Genomic DNA, 21,019 nt, shown 5'->3' with positions numbered 1-21,019 from the left:
CAACGGCTCAAAGCTTACCGGTGAAAGAGGCCGGACTGATGGGAGGCTGCCAAACGGCTCATTGCTCCCTAAACCTGTGCACTACGTAGCGTACTAAAGAATGGCTTATACACCATTTGTAGTGCACTTAGAAGTGTAATTGGGTGCGTTTTGGAATCACGGCTATTGCCGTCTATGTGTGCAGCTAGCAAGCTAGCTAACTTAGCTAGCCCGTTTGTCAAAACAAAAAAAAGTTGCGGTTCTTGTGCACTTCAGGTCTCGATGGATCCCAATCGGATTATACAGGCTTTAAAGGGAACTATAGACCCGAACCTTAGAATAGCGGCTGAAAATGAACTCAACCAGGTGTGTATGCTTTATAAATAACTTTTTATTATTATAGTCAGTTATGACGAGTGGCCTGATTGTTGTTGTTTTCTAACTGATGTAAACAGAGCACCCTGTTCATTCTGACAGAGAGATAGTCTGAGATAAGAAGGAGTGGGAATAATAAAAGTTTCATCTTTCATTTTCTCCATCAGTGCTTCATGCTTGTGTTGTTATCCATTGTGTCTAATATCTGTTTAATTAGTCCATTCTTTACCATTTAGCGCGCTAGCATTAGCATCACTTGTGCATCAAGTGAGAAATAAATAACATGGCAGATGACACTCAGAGCATCTTTTGTCTAATGTGAACCAGTTTATTAACAGAAAATCGCCATGTCTCACCTAGTGTGTGTTAGAAAGCCAGGTGATGTGGCTGTAAGGCCTTGGGTTCAGCTGAATTTCATTTGCAGAGTAAACACTTTGAACAATAGTTGAATTATTACCAAGCAGCTTTACAGAAATAAATACTCGGATGTGGAACAAACGGCGAGGGAAAACTCCCTGAGACGACATGATGAGGAAATCTTCAGACAAAATGAAGTCTTCTGATTGACACCAGAGAGTGACATTATACACTATATTGTCAAAAATTTTGACAAATCATTGAATTCAGGGGTTGGACTTGGCCCCTTAGTTCCAGTGAAAGGAACTCTTAATGCTTCAGCATAACCAAGACATTTTGGACAATTTCATGCGCCCGACTTTGTGGGAACAGTTTGGGGATGACCCCTTCCTGTTCCAACATGACTGCACACCAGTGTATAAAGCAAGGTCCATAAAGACATGGATGAGTGAGTTTGGTGTGGAGGAACTTCACAGAGTCCTGACCTCAACCTGATAGAACACCTTTGGGATGAATTAGAGTGGAGACTGTGAACCAGCACTTCTGACCCAAAGCAGTGCCTGACCTCACAAATGTGCTTCTAGAGGAATGGTTAAAAAATTCCCATAAACACACTCCTAACCCTTGTGGAAAGCCTTCCCAAAAATGTTGAAGCTGTTATAGCTGCAAAGGGTGAGCCAACTCCATATTACATTCATGTGCATGTAAAGGCAGACATCCCAGTTTTGGGACCCAAAGGTGTTCTATGGGGTTGAGGTCAAGACTCCCTTAGGAGCGCGTTTGTGAGGTCAGTCACTGATGTTGGACGAGAAGGTCTGGCTTGAAATCTCCACTCTAATTCATCCCAAAGGTGTTCTATGGGGTTGAGGTCAGGACTCTGTGCAGGCCAGTCAAGTTCCTCTACACCACACTCACTCATCCATGTCTTTATGGACCTTGCTTTGTGCACTGGTGTGCAGTCATGTTGGAACAGGAAGGGGTCATCCCCAAACTGTTCCCACAAAGTTGGGAGCATGAAATTGTCCAAAATGTCTTGCTATGCTGAAGCATTAAGAGTTCCTTTCACTGGAACTAAGGGGCCGAGCTCAACCCCTGAAAAACAACACCTGAATTCAATGATTTGGAGGGGTGTCCCAAAACTTTTGCCAATATAGTGTAACTAATAAACCTTTACAGTATCCTTGTGTAAAGAAGAAGAGCAAAGACAAACAGGACTGAGTAACAGTGATGTTCAGTAGCTTCATCACGAGCCCTGTTCGGACTGGATTAATCGTATATGTGGAGGTGGAGTAATGTAATCAGTATTACAGAAGAATCTCTGGGATTTCCTGTAAGAATCTGTCGTATTTTTTTTATGCGTCCCGAAAAATAATTATCTATACAATGATTCGAAGTAAACATTCTGTTAGGAAGGGAAAAGAGTTTTTGTGCTCATCATCAAATCTCAGTTTTTCCATCATCATATCAAAGTATGTATAAGTAAATAAGGTGCAAAACAAGAAATTATAGATGACGTCTAAAAAGGACTTGTCAAAGAATTCATGTCTCTGTTGAGCACTTTTGTTCTGGATATCTCCTCTGTTGTGTTTAATGTGATCAGAGATTAATTATATTTTTTTCTGCTTAATAACTTAAAGATTTAGCTGATGCATGAATATAGTCTTTTTGTGGGAAAATATGATCGAGTCCCATACAGAGAGCAGAATCTTTTTGATGTTAGAAATAATAGTGTCATTTCCCCCCCCCTAAATTGTAGATTATAAGGGATTACAGTCTGTTTAGATTTTTCCTACTGGTTAAATAGAACATGGTGCTATTGCATTAGTGATGTGAAGGAGTTTAAATAATATGTGTTTATTGTACACCGATCAGGCATAATATTATGACCACCTGCCTAAAATTGTGTTGGTCCCCCTTTTGCTGCCAAAACAGCCCTGACCCGTCCTGCACTGTGTATTCTGACACCTTTCTATCAGAACCAGCATTAACTTCTTCAGCAGTTTGAGCAACAGTAGCTCGTCTGTTGAATCAGATCTTCACTCCCCACGTGTATCAATGAGCCTTGACCGCCCATGACCCTGTCACCGGTTCACCACTGTTCCTTCCTTGGACCACTTTTGATAGATACTGACCACTGCAGACCGGGAACACCCCACAAGAGCTGCAGTTTTGGAGATGCTCTGATCCAGTGGTCTAGCCATCACAATTTGGCCCTTCTTCAAATTTGCTCAAATCCCTACACTTGCCCATTTTTGCTGCTTCTATCACATCAACTTTGAGGACAAAATGTTCACTTGCTGCCTAATATATCCCACCCACTAACAGGTGCCATGATGAGGAGATCATCAGTGTTATTCACGTCACCTCTCAGTAGTCATAATGTTATGCCTGATCAGTGTATATTTAGGCCATTGTGATGAGTTCTTTTCAGAATGCTGATCTAACATCTGCGCTGTATTTTTCTTCCCAGTCCTACAAGATCATCAACTTTGCTCCGACGCTGCTGCAGATCATCGTGTCGGAGCAGGTGGAGTTTCCTGTCCGGCAGGCAGGTGAGGACACGGACACAGCTGGAGTAGGAATTTTGGCTTGTTTCAGATAAACAGAGGAAGTTTTTTCATATTAAAAATTCATACTTTATTATAAATTACTGAACATTATTACACGTTAAAATATCGTTGTTATTATTAATAGTTTCTATATTATACTAATACATGCAATATATTGAATTTAATACATGCAATATGTTTAATTATTGGTATTACTAATGGTAAATTAAAAAGATGAAGATGATGATTAATAGTATAAGCATTGAAGCTGACCTTTTGTGCATCACAGCTGCCATCTACCTGAAGAACATGGTGAGTCAATACTGGCAGGACCGTGAGCCCTCTCTGGGCGAGGTCGTGTTCCCCTTCAACATCCACGAGAATGACCGTGGCCAGATTCGTGAGAACATGGTGGAGGCCATCATCCGGTGTCCAGAGTCCATCCGGTGTGTTACTCACTCATCCACACACTCTTTCTATACTGATCTTCTAATTCAAGCTCTCAGACCTTTGACTTGAGTGTGTTCTTGTGCTTTTACACTAGTGATAAAGGGGCTAATCAGTTATGTTATTTGTGTGTGTGTTTTGATGGACAGAGCTCAGCTTACAGTCTGCTTGCGAGCTATAATAAAGCACGATTTCCCCGGCCGTTGGACCGGCATCGTCGATAAGATCAACTTGTACCTGCAGTCTCAGAACAGTGGGAGCTGGTACGGGAGTCTGCTCGCGCTCTATCAACTGGTCAAAAGCTACGAGTGAGTGCTTCACATCATTTATCGAAATTCCTGTCCACCAGCCGAGCTTAGTGACCAGAAGGATAAGCTCTTGTTTTGATAAATTCAGATAAGAGCAGATTTGCATCAGTAGATCACAGTATCAGTGTGTTTTGCGGTTGTAGTAGCGTGACATTGCTGTTCACAGGTTTAGGAAAGCGGAGGAGAGGGTGCCCCTGCTGGCTGCTATGCAGCTCTTCCTGCCCCGGATCCAGCAGCTCATCACTCAGCTGCTGCCTGACGCCACTGTGTTCTCCGTCCTCATCCAGAAACAGATCCTCAAGATATTCCATGCACTCGTGCAGGTTAGCGAACAGCATGTCATCTTGACTTTATTCCACAGTGCTGGGGAGTTCTTGAATCTGATTGGTCAGAATGTGTTGATTATTATTATTATTTTCTATAACATTAGAAAGGCTGTAAGGTTTAAATTTATGGAAGGAGTCTCCAGTGTCAGCTCTTTTAATTTAGTATGGAGCTTTTTGCATTTTCTCTGTAACTTGACAAGCTGATTTTTCGGGCTTATTAACTTCAACAGAGAGGAATAGAGAGGCTATAAGTGATCAAGGAAATAACTTATTACACAGACTGCTTCACAAGCTTTGACTTATGTAGTGATAACTTTGTTGTTGTTTACTTTCTTATACGAGCACACCCTCAAGTTTATTATTCTTTATTCTGTAATTCATTTATTTTTCAGTGTTTATATTCCATTCATTCTTATTTCCAGCATCTTTTTACAGTAGATTTTATTTTTAAAAGTATTGTTACTTTGCAATGGCTTTGTGTCTGGTGGTGTTTCCAGTACTAAATGTCTGTGTGTGTGTGTGTGTGTGTGTATGTGTAGTATTCCTTGCCTCTTCAGCTGCTCAGTAACACAGTCATGACCCAGTGGATGGAGATCCTGAGAGCTGTGGTGGACCGGGACGTCCCTCCTGTAAGTTTTGTGTGTATTTATGTATAACAGCATAATTCTCATTAGACACTAAGGTGAAATACTGCATCCACCTCTGAAGAGCCTCACTGCAGCTCTGCCTCTGATTCGTAGGAGACTCTGGAGGTGGACGAAGACGACCGGCCCGAGTTAGTGTGGTGGAAGTGTAAGAAATGGGCTCTGCATATTATCACCAGGATGTTTGAGAGGTGACCTCACAACCTAAACGCACCATGTTCTCATCCATAACGTCTCAGATCCCGTCTGCAGTTGTGTATTTTTTTTTTGTTTGTGATGTGTGTAGGTACGGGAGCCCGGGCAATGTGACGAAGGAGTACTACGAGTTTGCAGATTTTTTCCTAAAGACATATTCTGCTGGAATTCAACAGGTAAATGTTATAAAGCCAGACTTAATGTTATTCTAACAAACACCATCAAAAGACATGACACATGATGCCATAAGATAAACATTCATTTAACTAGTAATGGAATGGCCAATAGGAGAAAGACTGGGCGTGGCTTCGGGTTCCACAAATCAGAAGATGCATACCAAAATGCATAATTATGCACTATTCTGTCAGTTTGTGGTATAAATAGTCTGAGTTGTGTGTTTTTACTGAAAACTCCAACAAGAAGAAGGACTTCAAGTACCTGGATGATGCACTCATTTACCCGAGAAAACAAAGTGTGGAGTGTTGGATACTTTGCTTAAATAGTGTAAAAGGGGCGGGGCTACCAGGTGTGGATGCCAGATGAGAAAAATTTTTCAAGATGGCCGACGACACATTTTTTGCTAAAGCATTTGACGTCATTCACCATCGACTGAGAAATGACTTGCACTTCCTGTCATTAGTGTTCCATTTGACACTGTATGACACTTCATACACTAGATGCTAGAGTGCATAATGTAAGTGTGTAGTGCTAATTGACTAGTATCTAACTATTAATTAACATTAAAAATGATGCGTCAAAGCACTTACAATCGAGTGTGAGTGTATAAAAATTAGGGCTGGATAATATAAATAATATTAGTGATATTGTGATCAGTTAGGTGTCGGGTACATTTCTGTGAAATATTGTTGGGTATTTTTATTTTGTTTTGTTTTTTATCTTTATTATTATTATTATTATTAAAAACATTTTATTTTTTAATTTATTTTTTAATCTTTTTTTTTTTATTTAATTACAATTTTTCTATGATTTATTGGTGTTTAGTGTAGACATAATAAAGGTTTTATCAAATTTGACACTATTATATTAATGCAGCCCACTTATACTGTAATCATGATGTGTGTGTGTGTGTGTCATGGTGTGTTGTGTGTTGATGCAGGTTTTGTTAAAGGTGATCGATCAGCACAGGCAGAAGCAGTTTGTGAGTCCACGTGTATTACAGCAAGCTCTAAACTACCTGACACGAGGCATCTCTCACTCCATCACGTGGAAACAGATGAAGCCACACATACAGGTCAGACTCAGGGACAAGTGGGGGGAAAAAATAGAGATGGAAAAATTGCTCTACACCAATCAGGCATAACATTATGAGCACTGAGAGGTGAAGTGAATAACACTGATTATCTCCTCATCATGGCACCTGTTAGTGGGTGGGATATATTAGGCTGCAAGCGAGCATTTTGTCCTCAAAGTTGATGTGTTAGAAGCAGGAAAAACACCTTCAAATGAGTTGTTCATCCTAGAGGTTCACATACTTTTGCCACTCACAGATATATAATATTGGGTCATGTTCCTCAATAAATAAATAACCAAATATAGTAGGTCTATAGGTACAAGTATATAGGTCTTTTCTTAGGTCATATTTATACAGCTGTATCAAAATGTCTGAAAACTTTCAAGCACCACTGTATATTATACATATACTATTGCCAAAACTTTTGGGACGTCTGCCTTTACATGCACATGAATGTAATATGGAGTTGTCCCACCCTTTACAGCTATAACAGCTTCAACTCTTCTGGGAAGGCTTTCCACAAGGTTTAGGAGTGTGTTTATGGGAATTTTTGACCATTCCTTTAGAAGCGCATTTGTGAGGTCAGGCACTGATGCTGGACGAGAAGGTCTGGCTTACAGTCTCTGCTCTAATTCATCCCAAAGGTTTGAGGTCAGGACTCTGTGCAGGCCAGTCAAGTTCCTCCACACCAAACTCACTCATCCATGTCTTTTTGGACCTTGCTTTGTGCACTGGTGTGCAGTCATGCTGGAACAGGAAGCGGTCATCCCCAAACTGTTGGGAGCATGAAATTGTCCAAAATATCTTGGTATGCTGCGTTAAGAGTTCTTTTCACTGGAACTAAGAGGCCAAGCCCAACCCCTGAAAAACAACACCTGAATTTAATGATTTGAAGGGGTGTCCCAAAACTTTTGGCAACATAGTGTATATCTTGAATTCTTCATGTAGCTTTAAGTAATCTTGCTGAATGAGATCCATCAGTTCAATTTAACATCTTTACCATTCCTTTCTGCAGACTATTACTCAGGAGGTGGTGTTTCCTCTGATGTGTTACAAGGATGAAGATGAGAAGCTGTGGCAGGAAGATCCGTACGAGTACATCCGCATGAAATTCAGTCAGTACTTTAGATCTCTTGAGGTTTTTTTCTTCTTCTTCTGCCATCTCTGTCCTTCTGTCACGGTCTCATTTCTATCTCCCACCATCTGTCTCTCTGTCTTTGCTTTCGTTCCAATATTCCTATTGATCCCTAGCTGTTTTCTCAAGTGTTTTGAGTTTTTAGAAGTTGTTTGAACAGCTTGTTGTGTTGAGCGCTGTCTGTGTACATCAGCTGACTTGCTTTTACTTTGCTGCTGCAGATATGTACGATGACCACGTGTTCCCCGCCACTGCGGCTCAGGCTCTGCTGTGCAAAGCCTCCAGAAAGAGGAAGGAGGTGGCTCCTGCTTTCAGATTCATTTATATTTTAAGATTTCAGCTATGTGTGTGCCAGAATTGTTTATGGTTATAATATCTCTGTCTCAATGCTGGTTTAGGTTCTTCCGAAGATGATGGAGTTCTGCCATCAGATTTTGATGAACCCCAGTGCTGACCCCCGCAGGACAGACGGGGCGCTGCACGTCATCGGTGCTTTAGCTGATCCGCTTTTGAAGGTTTGTACAGTTTGAAGATTTTTTTTTAATCATATTTGCCTATTTAATGGTGTGACAGCTGTTTTTTTTTTTTTTTTTTGCTCTTCTTTTTTAGAAGCAAATGTACAGAGATCAGATGGAGCTTGTGTTACAGAACTATGTGTTTCCACTACTCAACTCTAACCTGGGCTACCTGCGTGCCAGGGTGAGGGCCAACATCTCATGGATGGATGGATGGATGGATGGATGGATGGATGGATAATTAGCCAGGCAGATGGATGGATGGATGGCCAAAAGTTAGATGGATAATTGGATGGTTGGACAATTAAATAGATAATTAAAGAAATAAATGGAGGGATAAATAATTTAATGGATAGATGGATGGATGGATTGATAAGTGGATAATTTGGCAGGTGGATGGGTGGATGGACAATAGCTAGATTGATAATTGGATGGATGGACAATTGAATAGATAATTAAAGGAATAAACGGATGAAGGAATAATTTAATAGATAAGTGGATGCATAGATGGAAGGATGAAAGGATGGATGGATGGATAATTAGCTAGGTGAATGTATAAATAGACAATAGCTAGATGGATAATTGGATGTATGGACAATTGAATAGGTAATTAAAGGAATAAATGGAGGGATGAATTATTTAATAGATAATTGGTTGCATGGATGGATATGTGGATAATTACACATGGATGGATGGATTGGTGGACAAAAGCTAGATGGATAACTGGATGGATGGGCAGTTGAATAGATAACTGAAGGAATAAATGGAGGGATGAATAATTTAATGAATAAGTGAAATGTATGGATGGAAGGATGAATGTATACATGGACAATTGGATGGATGGATAGATTGATGACTGGATGAATGGAAAATCGGATGTATGCATGGATAATTGGATGTATAATTGAATGAACGAATACTCAAATTAATGGATAATTTGATAGATCGGAGGATGGATGGATAATTAAATGAATAAGAGTTTTTGAAATTAGGATAACGGATGGATGAACAATTGAATGGATGGATAAATGAACAGAGGATTCATTGGATAGATTGATGGATAATTGGATTAAAGGGATGGATAGACAAGTGGGTGAATAATTGGATGGATGAATGGATAATTGGATTAAAAGTATTATTGGATAGGTAGTTGGATTATTGGATGGATAGATGGATAATAGGATTAAAGGACTGAATGGATGGATTTTTTGATGGATAAACAGATAATTGGATTAAAGCCATGACTGATTTGTAAAACATAATCAGATAGGTAGATATGTGGGTGGATTATTGGATGGATGGACGAATAATTAGATTAAAGTGATAGTGGGATGGGTGGATGGATAATAGGATGAAAAGATGTCTGGATAATTGGATGGCTGTATGGATTCAGACATTGATTTGTTGTATGCAGGGAGAAACCTGGTTACTGTGTGTGTGTTAATGTGTGTGTGGTTCTGCTGTGCTCTGCCTGTAGTCCTGTTGGGTTCTGCACTGCTTCAGTCCACTGAAGTTCCACAACGAGCTTGTGCTGAGGAACGCCGTGGAACTCGTCAAGCAGGACCTCATCAATGATCAGGAGATGCCTGTCAAAGTGGAGGCAGCCATCGCTCTGCAGACTCTGGTCAGCAACCAGGAGCAAGGTCAGTCTCTCTCTCTCACACACACACACACACACACAGCATGTGCTTAATGATTCTATGCAAGAATTGTCTCATTTCACTCTTTAAAAATCAATAAGGGCGCGTCGATGTAGGAGTGAAGACAGTTTCAAGATTGACGGTTTGTCTTAAAGCACTTGTTCTAATACTATCGTTGCTATAGCAACAACTCATTCACATGGACTTAGATGGCACTCCACATAATCTAAGGCTTATAACAAACTTCTTTTATTTAACAAAGCAACACATGTAATTCTTGATATGGTGTAGCTTTCTGTAAGGAGATTTACCATTTGTGGAAGGAGTCTCCAGTGTCAGCATTCTCAAATCTCAGGACAAAGCACGTGAGGCTGGAACGAATTTCTGGAGCTGATAGCAGGACCTAATTTGCTGAACTAACTAGCTAATGTTCTCACTGTGTGTGTGTGTGTGTGTGTGTGTAGCTAAGCTCTACATCAGGCCCTTCATCAGACCCGTGATGCAGGAGCTTCTGCATGTCATTAAAGAAACGGAGAATGATGATCTCACGAGCGTCATCCAGAAGATGATCTGCGAATACAATCAGGAAGTAGCAGTGATCGCTGTGGATATGACCCAGAACCTGGTACATATTCTCTCTCTCTCTCTCTCTCTCTCTCGATAGATAGATGTAATAATGAGATAAGAAATGTAAAAATTAATTAAATGCTGTGGTTAATTAGCCAAAAATATTTAGTAAATGTTCACAATTTATTTTAATTATTTTTGCAAAATTATTTAAATAATTATTATATTACTTTAATAAAGATTATTCCTACAGTACATAATTAAAACAGCTATAATGATTCTAGACATCAAAAATATATATTTAATATTCATTTAAGAGTCATTTAAGAGATTTTTAGCTTCTTGAAATTCTTAAACTTGTTTTTTTTTGTTTTTGTTTATTTGTTTAATGTTTGACTTTCAGAATTTAAATGCCAGCATTAAATTTGTGCTGCAGTAATCACCAGGAATCAGAGAACCAATTATAATTAATAATATACAAAGGCTTTGCTTTGCCACCATCCTTTGCCTTCAAATTGTTTATTAATAACATGCACTGTCTGTGAATGCTAACTAGAGTGAAAGCACTGAATTTAAGGTTCTCTCTGCTCTCTACAGGCGGAGATCTTCAGTAAGGTTCTTCAGAGCGAGGAGTATGAGGAGAGTGAAGATAAGACCGTGATGGCACTGGGAATCCTCAGCACCATAGATACCATCCTCACTGTCATGGAGGACCACAAGGAGGTTAGAAGCAATGCACACTTCCAATTACTACTGACGTCCCAGGAACACCTGGGAATATTTCGGCATAACTTCACAGATTCTCGCTGTTTTCCATTACAGATCACTCAGCAGCTGGAGGGGATCTGCCTGCAGGTGATTGGCCTTGTGCTCCAGAAGCCCATCATAGGTATGGCAGGTGTGTGTGTGGAGTTGCTTTTGTTGTGAGCTCTAATATAATGCTGTAATATACTTGGCCAGATGATGGGGCCCTTGCACATGCTATTTTTTAATTCTTTGCAGGCTATTGTAGGTAATATTAGATGTTAAGGATAATCCAAAAAAGTAGCATGTGTAAGAAACATTTAAATTATTCAATATAAACAAGCATATTCATTACATATATTACTGCAACTTATATATTATTGCAATGTGTGTGTGTGTGTGTCATAGAGTTCTATGAGGAGATTCTGTCGCTGGCATTTGGTCTCACCTGCCAGACCATCTCCCCTCAGATGTGGCAGCTGCTAGGCGTGCTTTACGACGTCTTCCAGCACGACTGCTTCGACTACTTCACAGGTCTCGTCCATCTTAAAGAAAAAAAACAACCTCCTTAATCACTACTTTAGATCAGTATATATGAGCTTAATGATGTTAACTAGTTGCTAAGCACTGAGAGACTGTGATGATGATGGTGATGATGGTGATGACGACTGGGATGAATTCGTTGTATCCATGCAGATATGATGCCTCTCCTACACAATTATGTGACCGTGGATACAGACACACTCCTCTCCAATCCCAAACACATGGAGGTTATTTACACCATGTGCAAAAAGGTGAGCTGATTGGATACAGTAAATACATCATTTCAGTATTTTTTTTTCTATTATTAATGTTGTTGTTGATGATGATGATGATGATGAAGGTGTTGTTTGCACTGTAAAATGTTTTCTAGAATTAAGCAAAGGTCTTGTGCAGGTCTACAAATGGCCTATGCTTTTATTCAGATCATATTTCATGTAATTTAGTTTATGATGAGTAAATGATATAAAAAGTAGAAAAATAGAAACAAAAACTGAAATCTGAGAAAAGGCTTTAAGGATTTTTTTCCCAGACCTTGTGAAATTTTAATAGTTCCTTAGAAAAACAGGCACAATATAACAATGGATTTGAATTGATACTTTTATATTATGTACTTTTCTGGCCCTGAAATAAGCCCCTCCCCCTTTTCCCTTTTTTTCCCCATTTTGTTCAAGAAGGAGGATTTATATTTGGTATTATATAAGTGTCGATGTTTTTACTTTAATTGCAGTTCACCTCATGGGAATAGACGACTTTAAAGATCACATACTGCTGCTTTAAAATATAAAGTTTCTTTCAGTGTGTTTGCATATGTGTGTTTTTGTTCAGGTATTAACCAGTGATGCAGGGGAGGATGCAGAGTGCCACGCCGCTAAGCTGCTGGAGGTCATCATCTTACAGTGCCGAGGTCGGGGCATTGACCAGGTCAGCACTACTACTACTACTACGAAGTTCCCTGCACAAAACAAATCCTACTATAAGCATTATTCTTCACCTATTTTAGCCATTTCCCTTTTCTTCTCACTTTTCAGTGTATCCCACTGTTTGTGGAAGCGGTGTTGGAGCGGCTGACCCGTGGTGTAAAGTCCACAGAGCTGCGCACCATGTGCCTACAGGTGGCCATCGCTGCTCTGTATTACAATCCCTCACTGCTGATGCACACTCTGGAGAACATGCGCTTCGCCCACAGCGCCGAGCCGATCACCGCCCAGTTCATCAACCAGTGGATGAACGACACCGAGTTCTTCCTAGGGTATGCTCACTGTCTACACTACACTAAAACTTTTTAATGATCACCTGCTCTTCAACTTCTCAGTGTGTGTGATGGTCAGGGGCCTTTGTTCAGATCATCTGTGTATATGTAATATGTATATATATGTTTATGCATCTGTGTGTAAACAATGATGTCTCGATGTGCAGGATACACGACCGTAAGATGTGCATCATCGGCTTGAGTCTGCTGATGGACTTGTCCAGCCGGCCGGCGGTTTTAGAAGGCGTGGCCAGTCAGATCATACCGTCTATCCTGCTCCTGTTCCTGGGCCTCAAGCACATCTATGCCTCGCGAGTGCTCAATAAACCTGAGCAGTTCTCCAGAACACAGGGCACAGAGGAGGACGAGAACGGTAAGTGTGTCATGTAATAATGTCATCTAAATCCATGCTTTTGTCTGCTTTCCTGTGTGAATAATAATCTCTGCTCCTACAGGTCTCATTCTGCTTGTGTAGTATTATAAAGCTGATGGGGTTAGTCATGTGATTTAGCCTCTGAGGCTGGAGCTGTGCAGCGTTCAATGCATTCAGTTGAAGCGTCTTGTCTGAACATTATCCTGCAGTTGTGTTTTATTGACTTGTTGTGCAGAAGATCTGTTCGAGACTTTCACAGTTACATATAATCAGATTGTCCCAGTATTTTGGATATAGAGAGGCAAAAACAAAAAAAACGCTGCATGCGCTCTCTCGATCTGGATCCAGGGAGAGTTGCCAAAAGAAACACGGAGACAAGCTGGCAAGATCTTAACGTTTATTCAGAATTATGAGCGTATGTACACAACTTGGCACACAAGTGGGGTCAGGCTGGTGTCAGTCTAGTTCTTCCAGCATGTGGAGGGTTCTGATTGGTCAGGGACAGGAGTTATTTCTCTGTAATCTAACGGTCAGCATGAATTTAAGGAAGGACAACTCTTTTACATTCACGGCATTGAGGCTTTTATCCAGAGCGACTTACATCTATCTCATTTATACAACTGAGCAGTTTAAGGGTCTTCGTGCTCAAGGGACAAGCTTAGTGGTCCCTAATCGGAATAAGTTGTATAATTCTGGATGCAAATGAGAAGAAACTGTGGCTAACATCTGGTTCAGACTGGTTTTAGATAATAAAAAGTGTGGCATAAAATAAACCATTAAGATGTCAGACATAATTCAGTTTAAATAAGTGTTTCATTCTTTCTTGTCTAAATAAACAATGGTGATATTAATGTTTAAAATTGTTAGGCTCTGAGCTTTTTATTTTAATTCAGTGACTAAAGCTTCAAAACTCTCGTCACAGCCCTGTGTTCAAGATTTCAAATTAAAAACTGATGTAAGTGCAGAGAGCCAATTACATCAGGACTTGTATCCAGAAAGGCGAACAAAAAAATATCAGCGCTTTCCGCTTCCTTTTAAGATGGCTGTAGACACCCAACAGTGTCCACTCAGATATATAGATCAAGAAATAAAAAACATTGTGTTTCCGTGTGTAAAACTTTAGCCCCTCTCTCTTTTAGAGGAGATTCCCAGCGATGAAGACGAAGCAGGAGAGAAGAGCTCCAGCATGCAGCCATCCAGCGCACCCAGCGGCAACGGCAACGAAGACGAGGATGACGACGACGACGATGAAGATTACTGGGACGAGGATGGTCTGGAGGGCACAGCGTTAGAGGAGTACAGTACGCCGCTGGACTACGACAACGGAGAAGACGAGTATCAGTTCTTTTCCGCCGCTCTGCTCCGTACGTAGCGCTCCATCGTACATTATTCTGTTATATACTATTGTTTATATTTTACCAAATTCATGTGTATTCTTAGGACCTAACATTCCCTTCCTAATACAGACTTAATAAATGGTGTCACAGTGCACAGTGAAGTCCCAAGCTTTTTAGAAAGTTTTGGGGTTAGTGCACAGGGACAGCCGTGATACAGGCTTTGCTCAGGAGCCCAACACAGGGGCTTGACCGTCTGGTCAGTAACCCAGTGCATTAACCACTGAGCCACCACTGTCCAGTAATTTATTATAAGCATTTCTTTTAGGACTCATAACTAGGCAAATTGCTTGCAATGATTAGTAGGTCACATGACCATCACTGGATGTGGGCTTTACCTGTGTAAAGAACTCCTGACCTGTCTGACATCATCTGTATAGATTTACATGAGATGTTAGAACAGAGCATGTGCAAAAAAATCTTTTTAGATAGCAGATATTCTTTGAAATCACATGACTGATTCAGACGGTCAGCAGCCCCAGAGAGTAATAATCACATCACCCCACATCCCCATGTAAAGCCAATCCACTCTAAGTAATCCTAGGGTCATTCATTTATTCATTCATCTATTTATATTTTGGCCTCGTGACTGTGCGGCGTTGCAGGAGTGCAGAGCTCCGACGCAGGCTGGTATCAGATGCTAACGCAGTCTCTGAGCGACGAACAGAAGAAGCAGCTGCAGGAGATCTACAGTCTGTCGCAGCAGAGGAGGACCGCGGCGGGGAAAGGCCTGTGGTGAGCACCTCCTGTCTCTAAAACTGTCTCTCTACAGGAGCACTACAAACATGCTAACATGCACAAAAGTCTATAACCATACCTAAATTGGAATTTTGTTAATTTTATGCGATAAGTAGGAGACTTGTTTGTTAAACGTAACTCTAAATGGAAAAGTTTGCATCGTGTTTATTAAATCATATTTGTAATCACTTCGGCACATGCTGAGATTGGGAACACCATGCTGATGAATTTCCTATGAAAGCACACCCCAAGCGTTTTCATCCTTACCTATTTCCAGTAAATATTCAGGTTGGAGCGACAGAATAAAGTTCATATACAGTTCTTATACAGTTTCTTGGTACTGCCTTCCAAGAAGCTCGCACTACGCTCAAAGAGAAAACACAACATCCTTGTTGTTTCTAGGCAACAGACATCGTACATCCTACTTTTTTGTGTTTTCCGCACAAGAAAGAAAACGCATGATGTGTTCACTGTTTGAGTAGCTAAACACTGTAGAGCACTGTTGCTAGGTAACAGGAAAATATGGCTTTCCGGAAAGCATAAACTTGACTAAAGGCTTAGTTAATTAGCGCATAGCTGTTAAGAAGGATTCATTCATCCACTTTCTATATGGCTTATACTATATAAGGTCACAGGGAACCTCATGGGGAGTCTTAGGTTTCCCAGAGGATTCTGGGTATTAGGTTGGGGACATCCTGGATGTCCAGGACACATGCACAGTTTTGGAAATGAGACGTTTGTGTGGAATCTTCCTGTCGACACACTGAACACACACCGTTTGAGGATTGGTTGTAGCACTGATACATTTTCACCATTTCTACAGCCTTTTTTAAATATATATAAGAAAGGCTCTTATGTGATTTTTAGCCACGTGACACAGTTACATAAGCGTTCCCGGTCGATGTTGTTTAAGTTCACACTGTTTTTATTTTTTCCTCTCTTGCAGAGATCTGATCTGTGTGGGAGGTACCAGAGCGTTTGGATGAAGACGTGATCGCGGGTTTTGGATCTGCGACGGATGGTTTTAAACTCCGGAACCAGCATCCTGACTTTCCAAGGACACAATCAGCGCAACAATTTGGAGCGCAGCTCAGAGAGTCCTTTCAGCCAGGGCTTTAAAAGTGGCTCTACAGATCCAGAACCCCAGCAGGACCACGGAGAATAAGAGAGAGAGGTCTTGTCTGATCACAGCCTGACTCACTAGAATGTGTGTGTGTGTGTGTGTGTGAGAGAGAGAGAGAGAAAGGAATTTGCTGGACTTTGTCACTTCCCCTCGGTCAGCTGTGACACACTGAGCATCTACTTAGTTTCACAAGGCTGTATGAAGTCACACACACACACGCATACACACGTTCAGGAAGTGTGTGCTGTCAGTGTTTTGAAGATATGTGTCTAGCTCGTCATATACATACTGGGAAGACTGTGCTTTATATTTGTTACATGTTTGTATGTCCGACTTTAGTTTTTTTCTTTTTGTATTAGTACGTTTTGAGAATTAACTTAAGTCATAAAACGGAGTCTGACACTACATCGCCTCCGTGTCGTCATTGTGAATCACTCGCTAAGATCTTATAAAGGCACACCATGGACCAGGTTGCTTAGCAACAGAAAGCACTGTGCAATCTTTACTTTGTCGTCTGTTATTATCACATCTGTCACACTGACAATACACAGCGGCTGTTTTTAAATATCGCTGAACAGTGTGAAGTGGGGGGGGGGTAGTGTTCTTCCTGGTGGAGAAAGAAGGTGTTAGCTTTCTCCTCTCGATGTTGGCACCTTGTGAAATGAGCTTGCCAGAAGAACGCTGAAGTTTGAGATGCACTGTGTACTTTATATTATCTTCAAACTGAACAAACACCAGGTGAGAAGTTTCTTAAATTTCCCCAGTGAACCATTAGAAGCATTTTATATTGAAGCCGTGAATTATGGGGCTCGTATTGTCAATATTTGGAGCCGGTACTTCCAAGAAAAGGAGAAGTAAGCCTAATGGCTGGCACTTCAGGGCAGTAGTGTGGGTGAGTCAAGGGTTTGAGCACTGTGGGGGTGGAGGGGGGTGGGGTGGGGGTGGGGGCAGGAAGCCTGATGTTTTCTTTTAATCATGATGCAAAAGTGGGGATTTTGAGCAAGAAATCATTTCAGTATGAATTGTAAATATGGTTCACGTTCAGTATCAACACCTGCTGAAGTTTTTTACTTCCTCTTATGCCACGGGTATTTACCAAGATTACAAATTTTAATTTATTAATAAACACCTTGTACTTTTATCCATTTAGAATTACGTCTTTTTAATATAACGTCTGTTTGGTTGCTAACAATCCTTCCCTCATCAGTGCCTCATATTTTTCAGTCTAATAAAATTAATAACGCAAAATAACACACTTGTCATGTTACTGAGGAACCGGAAAGTGCAACGTTCTCCATTCCTAAAGACTCCTCTGTGTCAGAAAACTTATTTTTGATCTCTGATTGTTACAAAGTGCTGATATTGGAGAGTCTTTTATCTATTGCACATGTTTTAATCCATATAAATATTCCAGATATCCATATACATCCATATACATATTCCAGTGTATGTTGTTATTATAGAAATGATAGATGTATTAGAACAAGTGCAAATTAAAACCATAAAAAAAGAGATGAATAAAATAGATATGTAGAAGAATGTGACCCCTATTTACAATCAACAATGCAAAAAAAAGTAAAGGTCTTCATTTGTCTCATTAATATAAATCTGTGACCTGCCTCTCATAGCTGCTGTAATGAAATACATTCTGTTAATAATGAAAATAACACGTGCTTTAATGATCACTGATATAGGGTTTTTTTTATCTTTGTTTGTTGTTGTTGTTATTATTATTATTATTATTATTATGATTATTATTATTATTATTAAGATTATTCTGAGCAAACTCAGCACGAGTCTTGAGGTGTATGAGCCTTTATAACAGAAAAAAATAGTGCGTTAAAACCGGCGCGTTAATATAGATGTTCCTGCCGGAACTACTTTCCACCTGTACCTCTATATGGAAGTAAGTCACATCTTCTGACCAATCAGATTGGAGCATTAAACACGCACATGGTTTAAAGAAATGACCCAGAAATTAGAATTCATCAGTGCTGGATTTACAAAAATAGTATATTAAAGGTTCCATAGTCATTTTATTACTTATTTATGTAGAAAATGATAAAAAGCAGTGTTTTATCGTGGCCTTAGCACATGTTTGCTCAGAAAACATGGTTGAAACAAGAATGTTTGTTTGTGTTTAAATACGCCTCATGTCACTCATTTTATATACATTATAAAATCTTTCCAATGTTGGAAAAAAAAAGGACTGGTGAATCAGTGAATCAACACATGGAGTCGAATCCGATCCGTTCGGAAGAATCGAATCAGTACGAAGTGAGTCATGAAGTCAGTCAGCACTGCGCATGCGCAGAGAGGCGGAATAATTCTGGCTTTTTCTGCGCCGACACAGCGCTCCTCTCCTCAGTGGATTTACGCATCCTTGTCGCCTCTACGTCTCTGTGAGTCCCGGAAAGGAAATGGCACTAGCTGTATGTTTACGGTGTGAGCGTCTCTGGCGCTGTGTGCGAAGAGGAGCGACATGACCGGGAGCAGCAACAGCAACAGCAGGAGCCGCGGGTCAGGAGCTGAGAAGCGGCCGCGCTTCGTCCCCGTGCTGCTCGCCTACAGCGCGCTGATCGCCGCGTGCGCGCTCTGCTACTCCAACTCGCTATGGGGGGAGTTCGTGCACGACGATGTATGGGCCATTGTGAACAATCCAGACGTCAGGCCCGGCTCCAACCTGCGCAGCATCTTCACCAACGACTTCTGGGGCAAAAGGATGGTCGACAACACGAGCCACAAGTCTTACCGTCCGCTCTGCGTGCTCACCTTCAAGTGAGTCCGTCCTCGTTCGCGCTCTGAGCTCTCACGCGCAACTTGTAGAGCAGATGTGTAGCTTTGCACATCTGCTGAAAAGGACGTGTTGCTGATAACTTGGGGCTTTAACGCAAGAAAAACAACTTCTTGCACTTTTTTTCTGTATTAATACACTTCTGCGGCAGTGCACTTTTTTCCCAGCAAACTTTTTTTGCAAGCAGAGTAAAGACACGCCCCTTTCCTTAAAATCACAACACATGTATTTTATAAATCTTATTCAAATACAAATATTAAGCACTGTAGGCGAATATGCATGATTATATCGATTTCTAGGAAGTCTTTTTATCCCATCCACAGCGTTAATAACTTATCATGCAACATAAACACCTATTGTTCTCTCTCTCTCTCTAAACGATATTCGTCTCTATCATCTTCATGCTCAACTCAGGGATTTCTTTCCTGTCTTTAGTAATCCTCATGTTTATGCTGTGGTCTGTTGGGTGACGCAGTGAGGAGATCAGACATGCCTCCTGATCACCACTGACCAATTTCTCAATTTGTTGACATTCAGAAAAGTCTTGTAACATCATTTTTGTTCTTTGTCCGCATGACTTATTTATATATATTTTGCTGCATGAGGCGACGGTAGATAAGGTAGAAAAAGTACCCAGACTCCTCCTCCTGTGCTCTGGCTCGGCGCCTCGGTCTGTTTATATTACTTCACGTGCGTGCTCGCGCGCGCGTGTGTGTGTGGATAGAGAGTGTTTTGTTATTGCTGAAATACATCACTGTATAATTAAAGTCCAGTGTTCAGCATTACATCTTTAATTATTGATCTTGTGGGGGGGGGGGGCGGGGTACGAAACCGTTTTATAAGATGTAGCTCGTGAGCTGCTTTTAAAGATGTATATGATAAATATCAAAATCCTCCATAAGACTGAGTTCAGGTCAGGAGAGCTCCTGCACCACCCTATTTTGGCGAAAATGTTAGAAGTGGTGGTAGCTCAAAAGATCAGGGTTCAAGCCCCAGCACTGCCTACTGACAAATAATCTGTACCTGTGTATTTGATCCTGTATGTGTTTCTGTGTAATCTATTTGTTTTAGTGTGTGTGTGTGTATACCTGTGTATTTGATCCTGTCAGTGTTTCTATGTAACCTGTGTGTGTGTGTGTGTGTGTGTGTGTGTGTAACCTGTGTATTTGATCCTGTCAGTGTTTCTGTGTAACGTGTGTGTTTGAGTGTGTGTATGTGTGAGAGAGAGCACTCCTACGTGTGTTTGTGTTAGCTGTGTGTGTGTGTCACTGTATTTGCGTGTCTGTATGTCTGTCTGAGACTGTGTGTATTTCTGTGTGTGTTTTCTCTAGTTAATTGAATCCGTCAGTGTGTTTTGTACTCAGTGTTGTGTGTGTTGCTGTTCTTCATTGAGTCTGAGAGTCTGTGCATTGATTAGTTGCAGCTTGTGTTCAGTGTGTGGAGATGGAGCTCAGCAAACACGCTGTCTGTACAACACATCTGATACTGATCTGTGCTGTCCTGAATACACACACACACACACACACTTACATATATATATGTGTGTGTATATATATATATATATATATATATATATATATATATATATATATATATATATATATATATATATATACATATACATTATATATATGTGTGTGTGTGTGTGTATGTATACACTCATACCCACATACACACACATGCATTCTTATACTGCTCTCATTTAGTATTATATCCTCTCTCTCTGTCTTTGTCTGTGTTATTCTCTTTCTTTCTTTCTTTCTTTCTTTCTT

The 21,019-nt window shown here is 40.6% G+C and overlaps 2 protein-coding genes across 4 annotated transcripts in view; both read left to right on the top strand.

The window, feature by feature from the left end:
• Positions 1 to 115: 115 nt before the first annotated feature.
• ipo8 (importin 8) lies at positions 116 to 17,368 on the top strand. Of its 2 annotated transcripts, none has more exons than XM_058417262.1 (25): positions 116 to 345; positions 3,182 to 3,263; positions 3,550 to 3,706; positions 3,857 to 4,015; positions 4,182 to 4,338; positions 4,881 to 4,970; positions 5,082 to 5,176; positions 5,272 to 5,356; positions 6,298 to 6,432; positions 7,448 to 7,547; positions 7,789 to 7,865; positions 7,966 to 8,082; positions 8,177 to 8,266; positions 9,560 to 9,725; positions 10,187 to 10,347; positions 10,887 to 11,012; positions 11,112 to 11,187; positions 11,442 to 11,567; positions 11,730 to 11,827; positions 12,402 to 12,497; positions 12,605 to 12,825; positions 12,993 to 13,198; positions 14,338 to 14,562; positions 15,198 to 15,327; positions 16,277 to 17,368. In XM_058417262.1, coding segments are annotated over exons 1-25 (3,147 nt in total). In that variant the 5' UTR covers positions 116 to 174; the 3' UTR covers positions 16,278 to 17,368. The 2 variants fall into 2 exon arrangements, with proteins under 2 accessions (XP_058273245.1, XP_058273246.1); XM_058417263.1 differs by having other exon boundaries at positions 117 to 345; positions 11,112 to 11,178.
• Positions 17,369 to 18,775: 1,407 nt separating this feature from the next.
• The window catches only part of tmtc1 (transmembrane O-mannosyltransferase targeting cadherins 1), a 44,330-nt gene continuing 42,086 nt past the window's right edge, over positions 18,776 to 21,019 (top strand). Inside the window, exon 1 of one of the 2 annotated variants that reach the window (XM_058417105.1) lies at positions 18,776 to 19,231. In XM_058417105.1, coding sequence (XP_058273088.1) covers positions 18,936 to 19,231 — 296 coding nt within the window. In that variant the 5' untranslated portion in view covers positions 18,776 to 18,935. The remainder of the gene's footprint in view (positions 19,232 to 21,019) is intronic. The other variant, XM_058417107.1, reaches the window with a different exon arrangement.

This window comes from Hemibagrus wyckioides, linkage group LG19 (genome assembly GCF_019097595.1).
Source record: "Hemibagrus wyckioides isolate EC202008001 linkage group LG19, SWU_Hwy_1.0, whole genome shotgun sequence".
In the NCBI taxonomy this organism is placed as follows: Eukaryota; Metazoa; Chordata; class Actinopteri; order Siluriformes; family Bagridae; genus Hemibagrus; species Hemibagrus wyckioides.
Note: the sequence above shows the minus strand (reverse complement) of the source record. Positions and strands in the feature narration are given on the sequence as shown.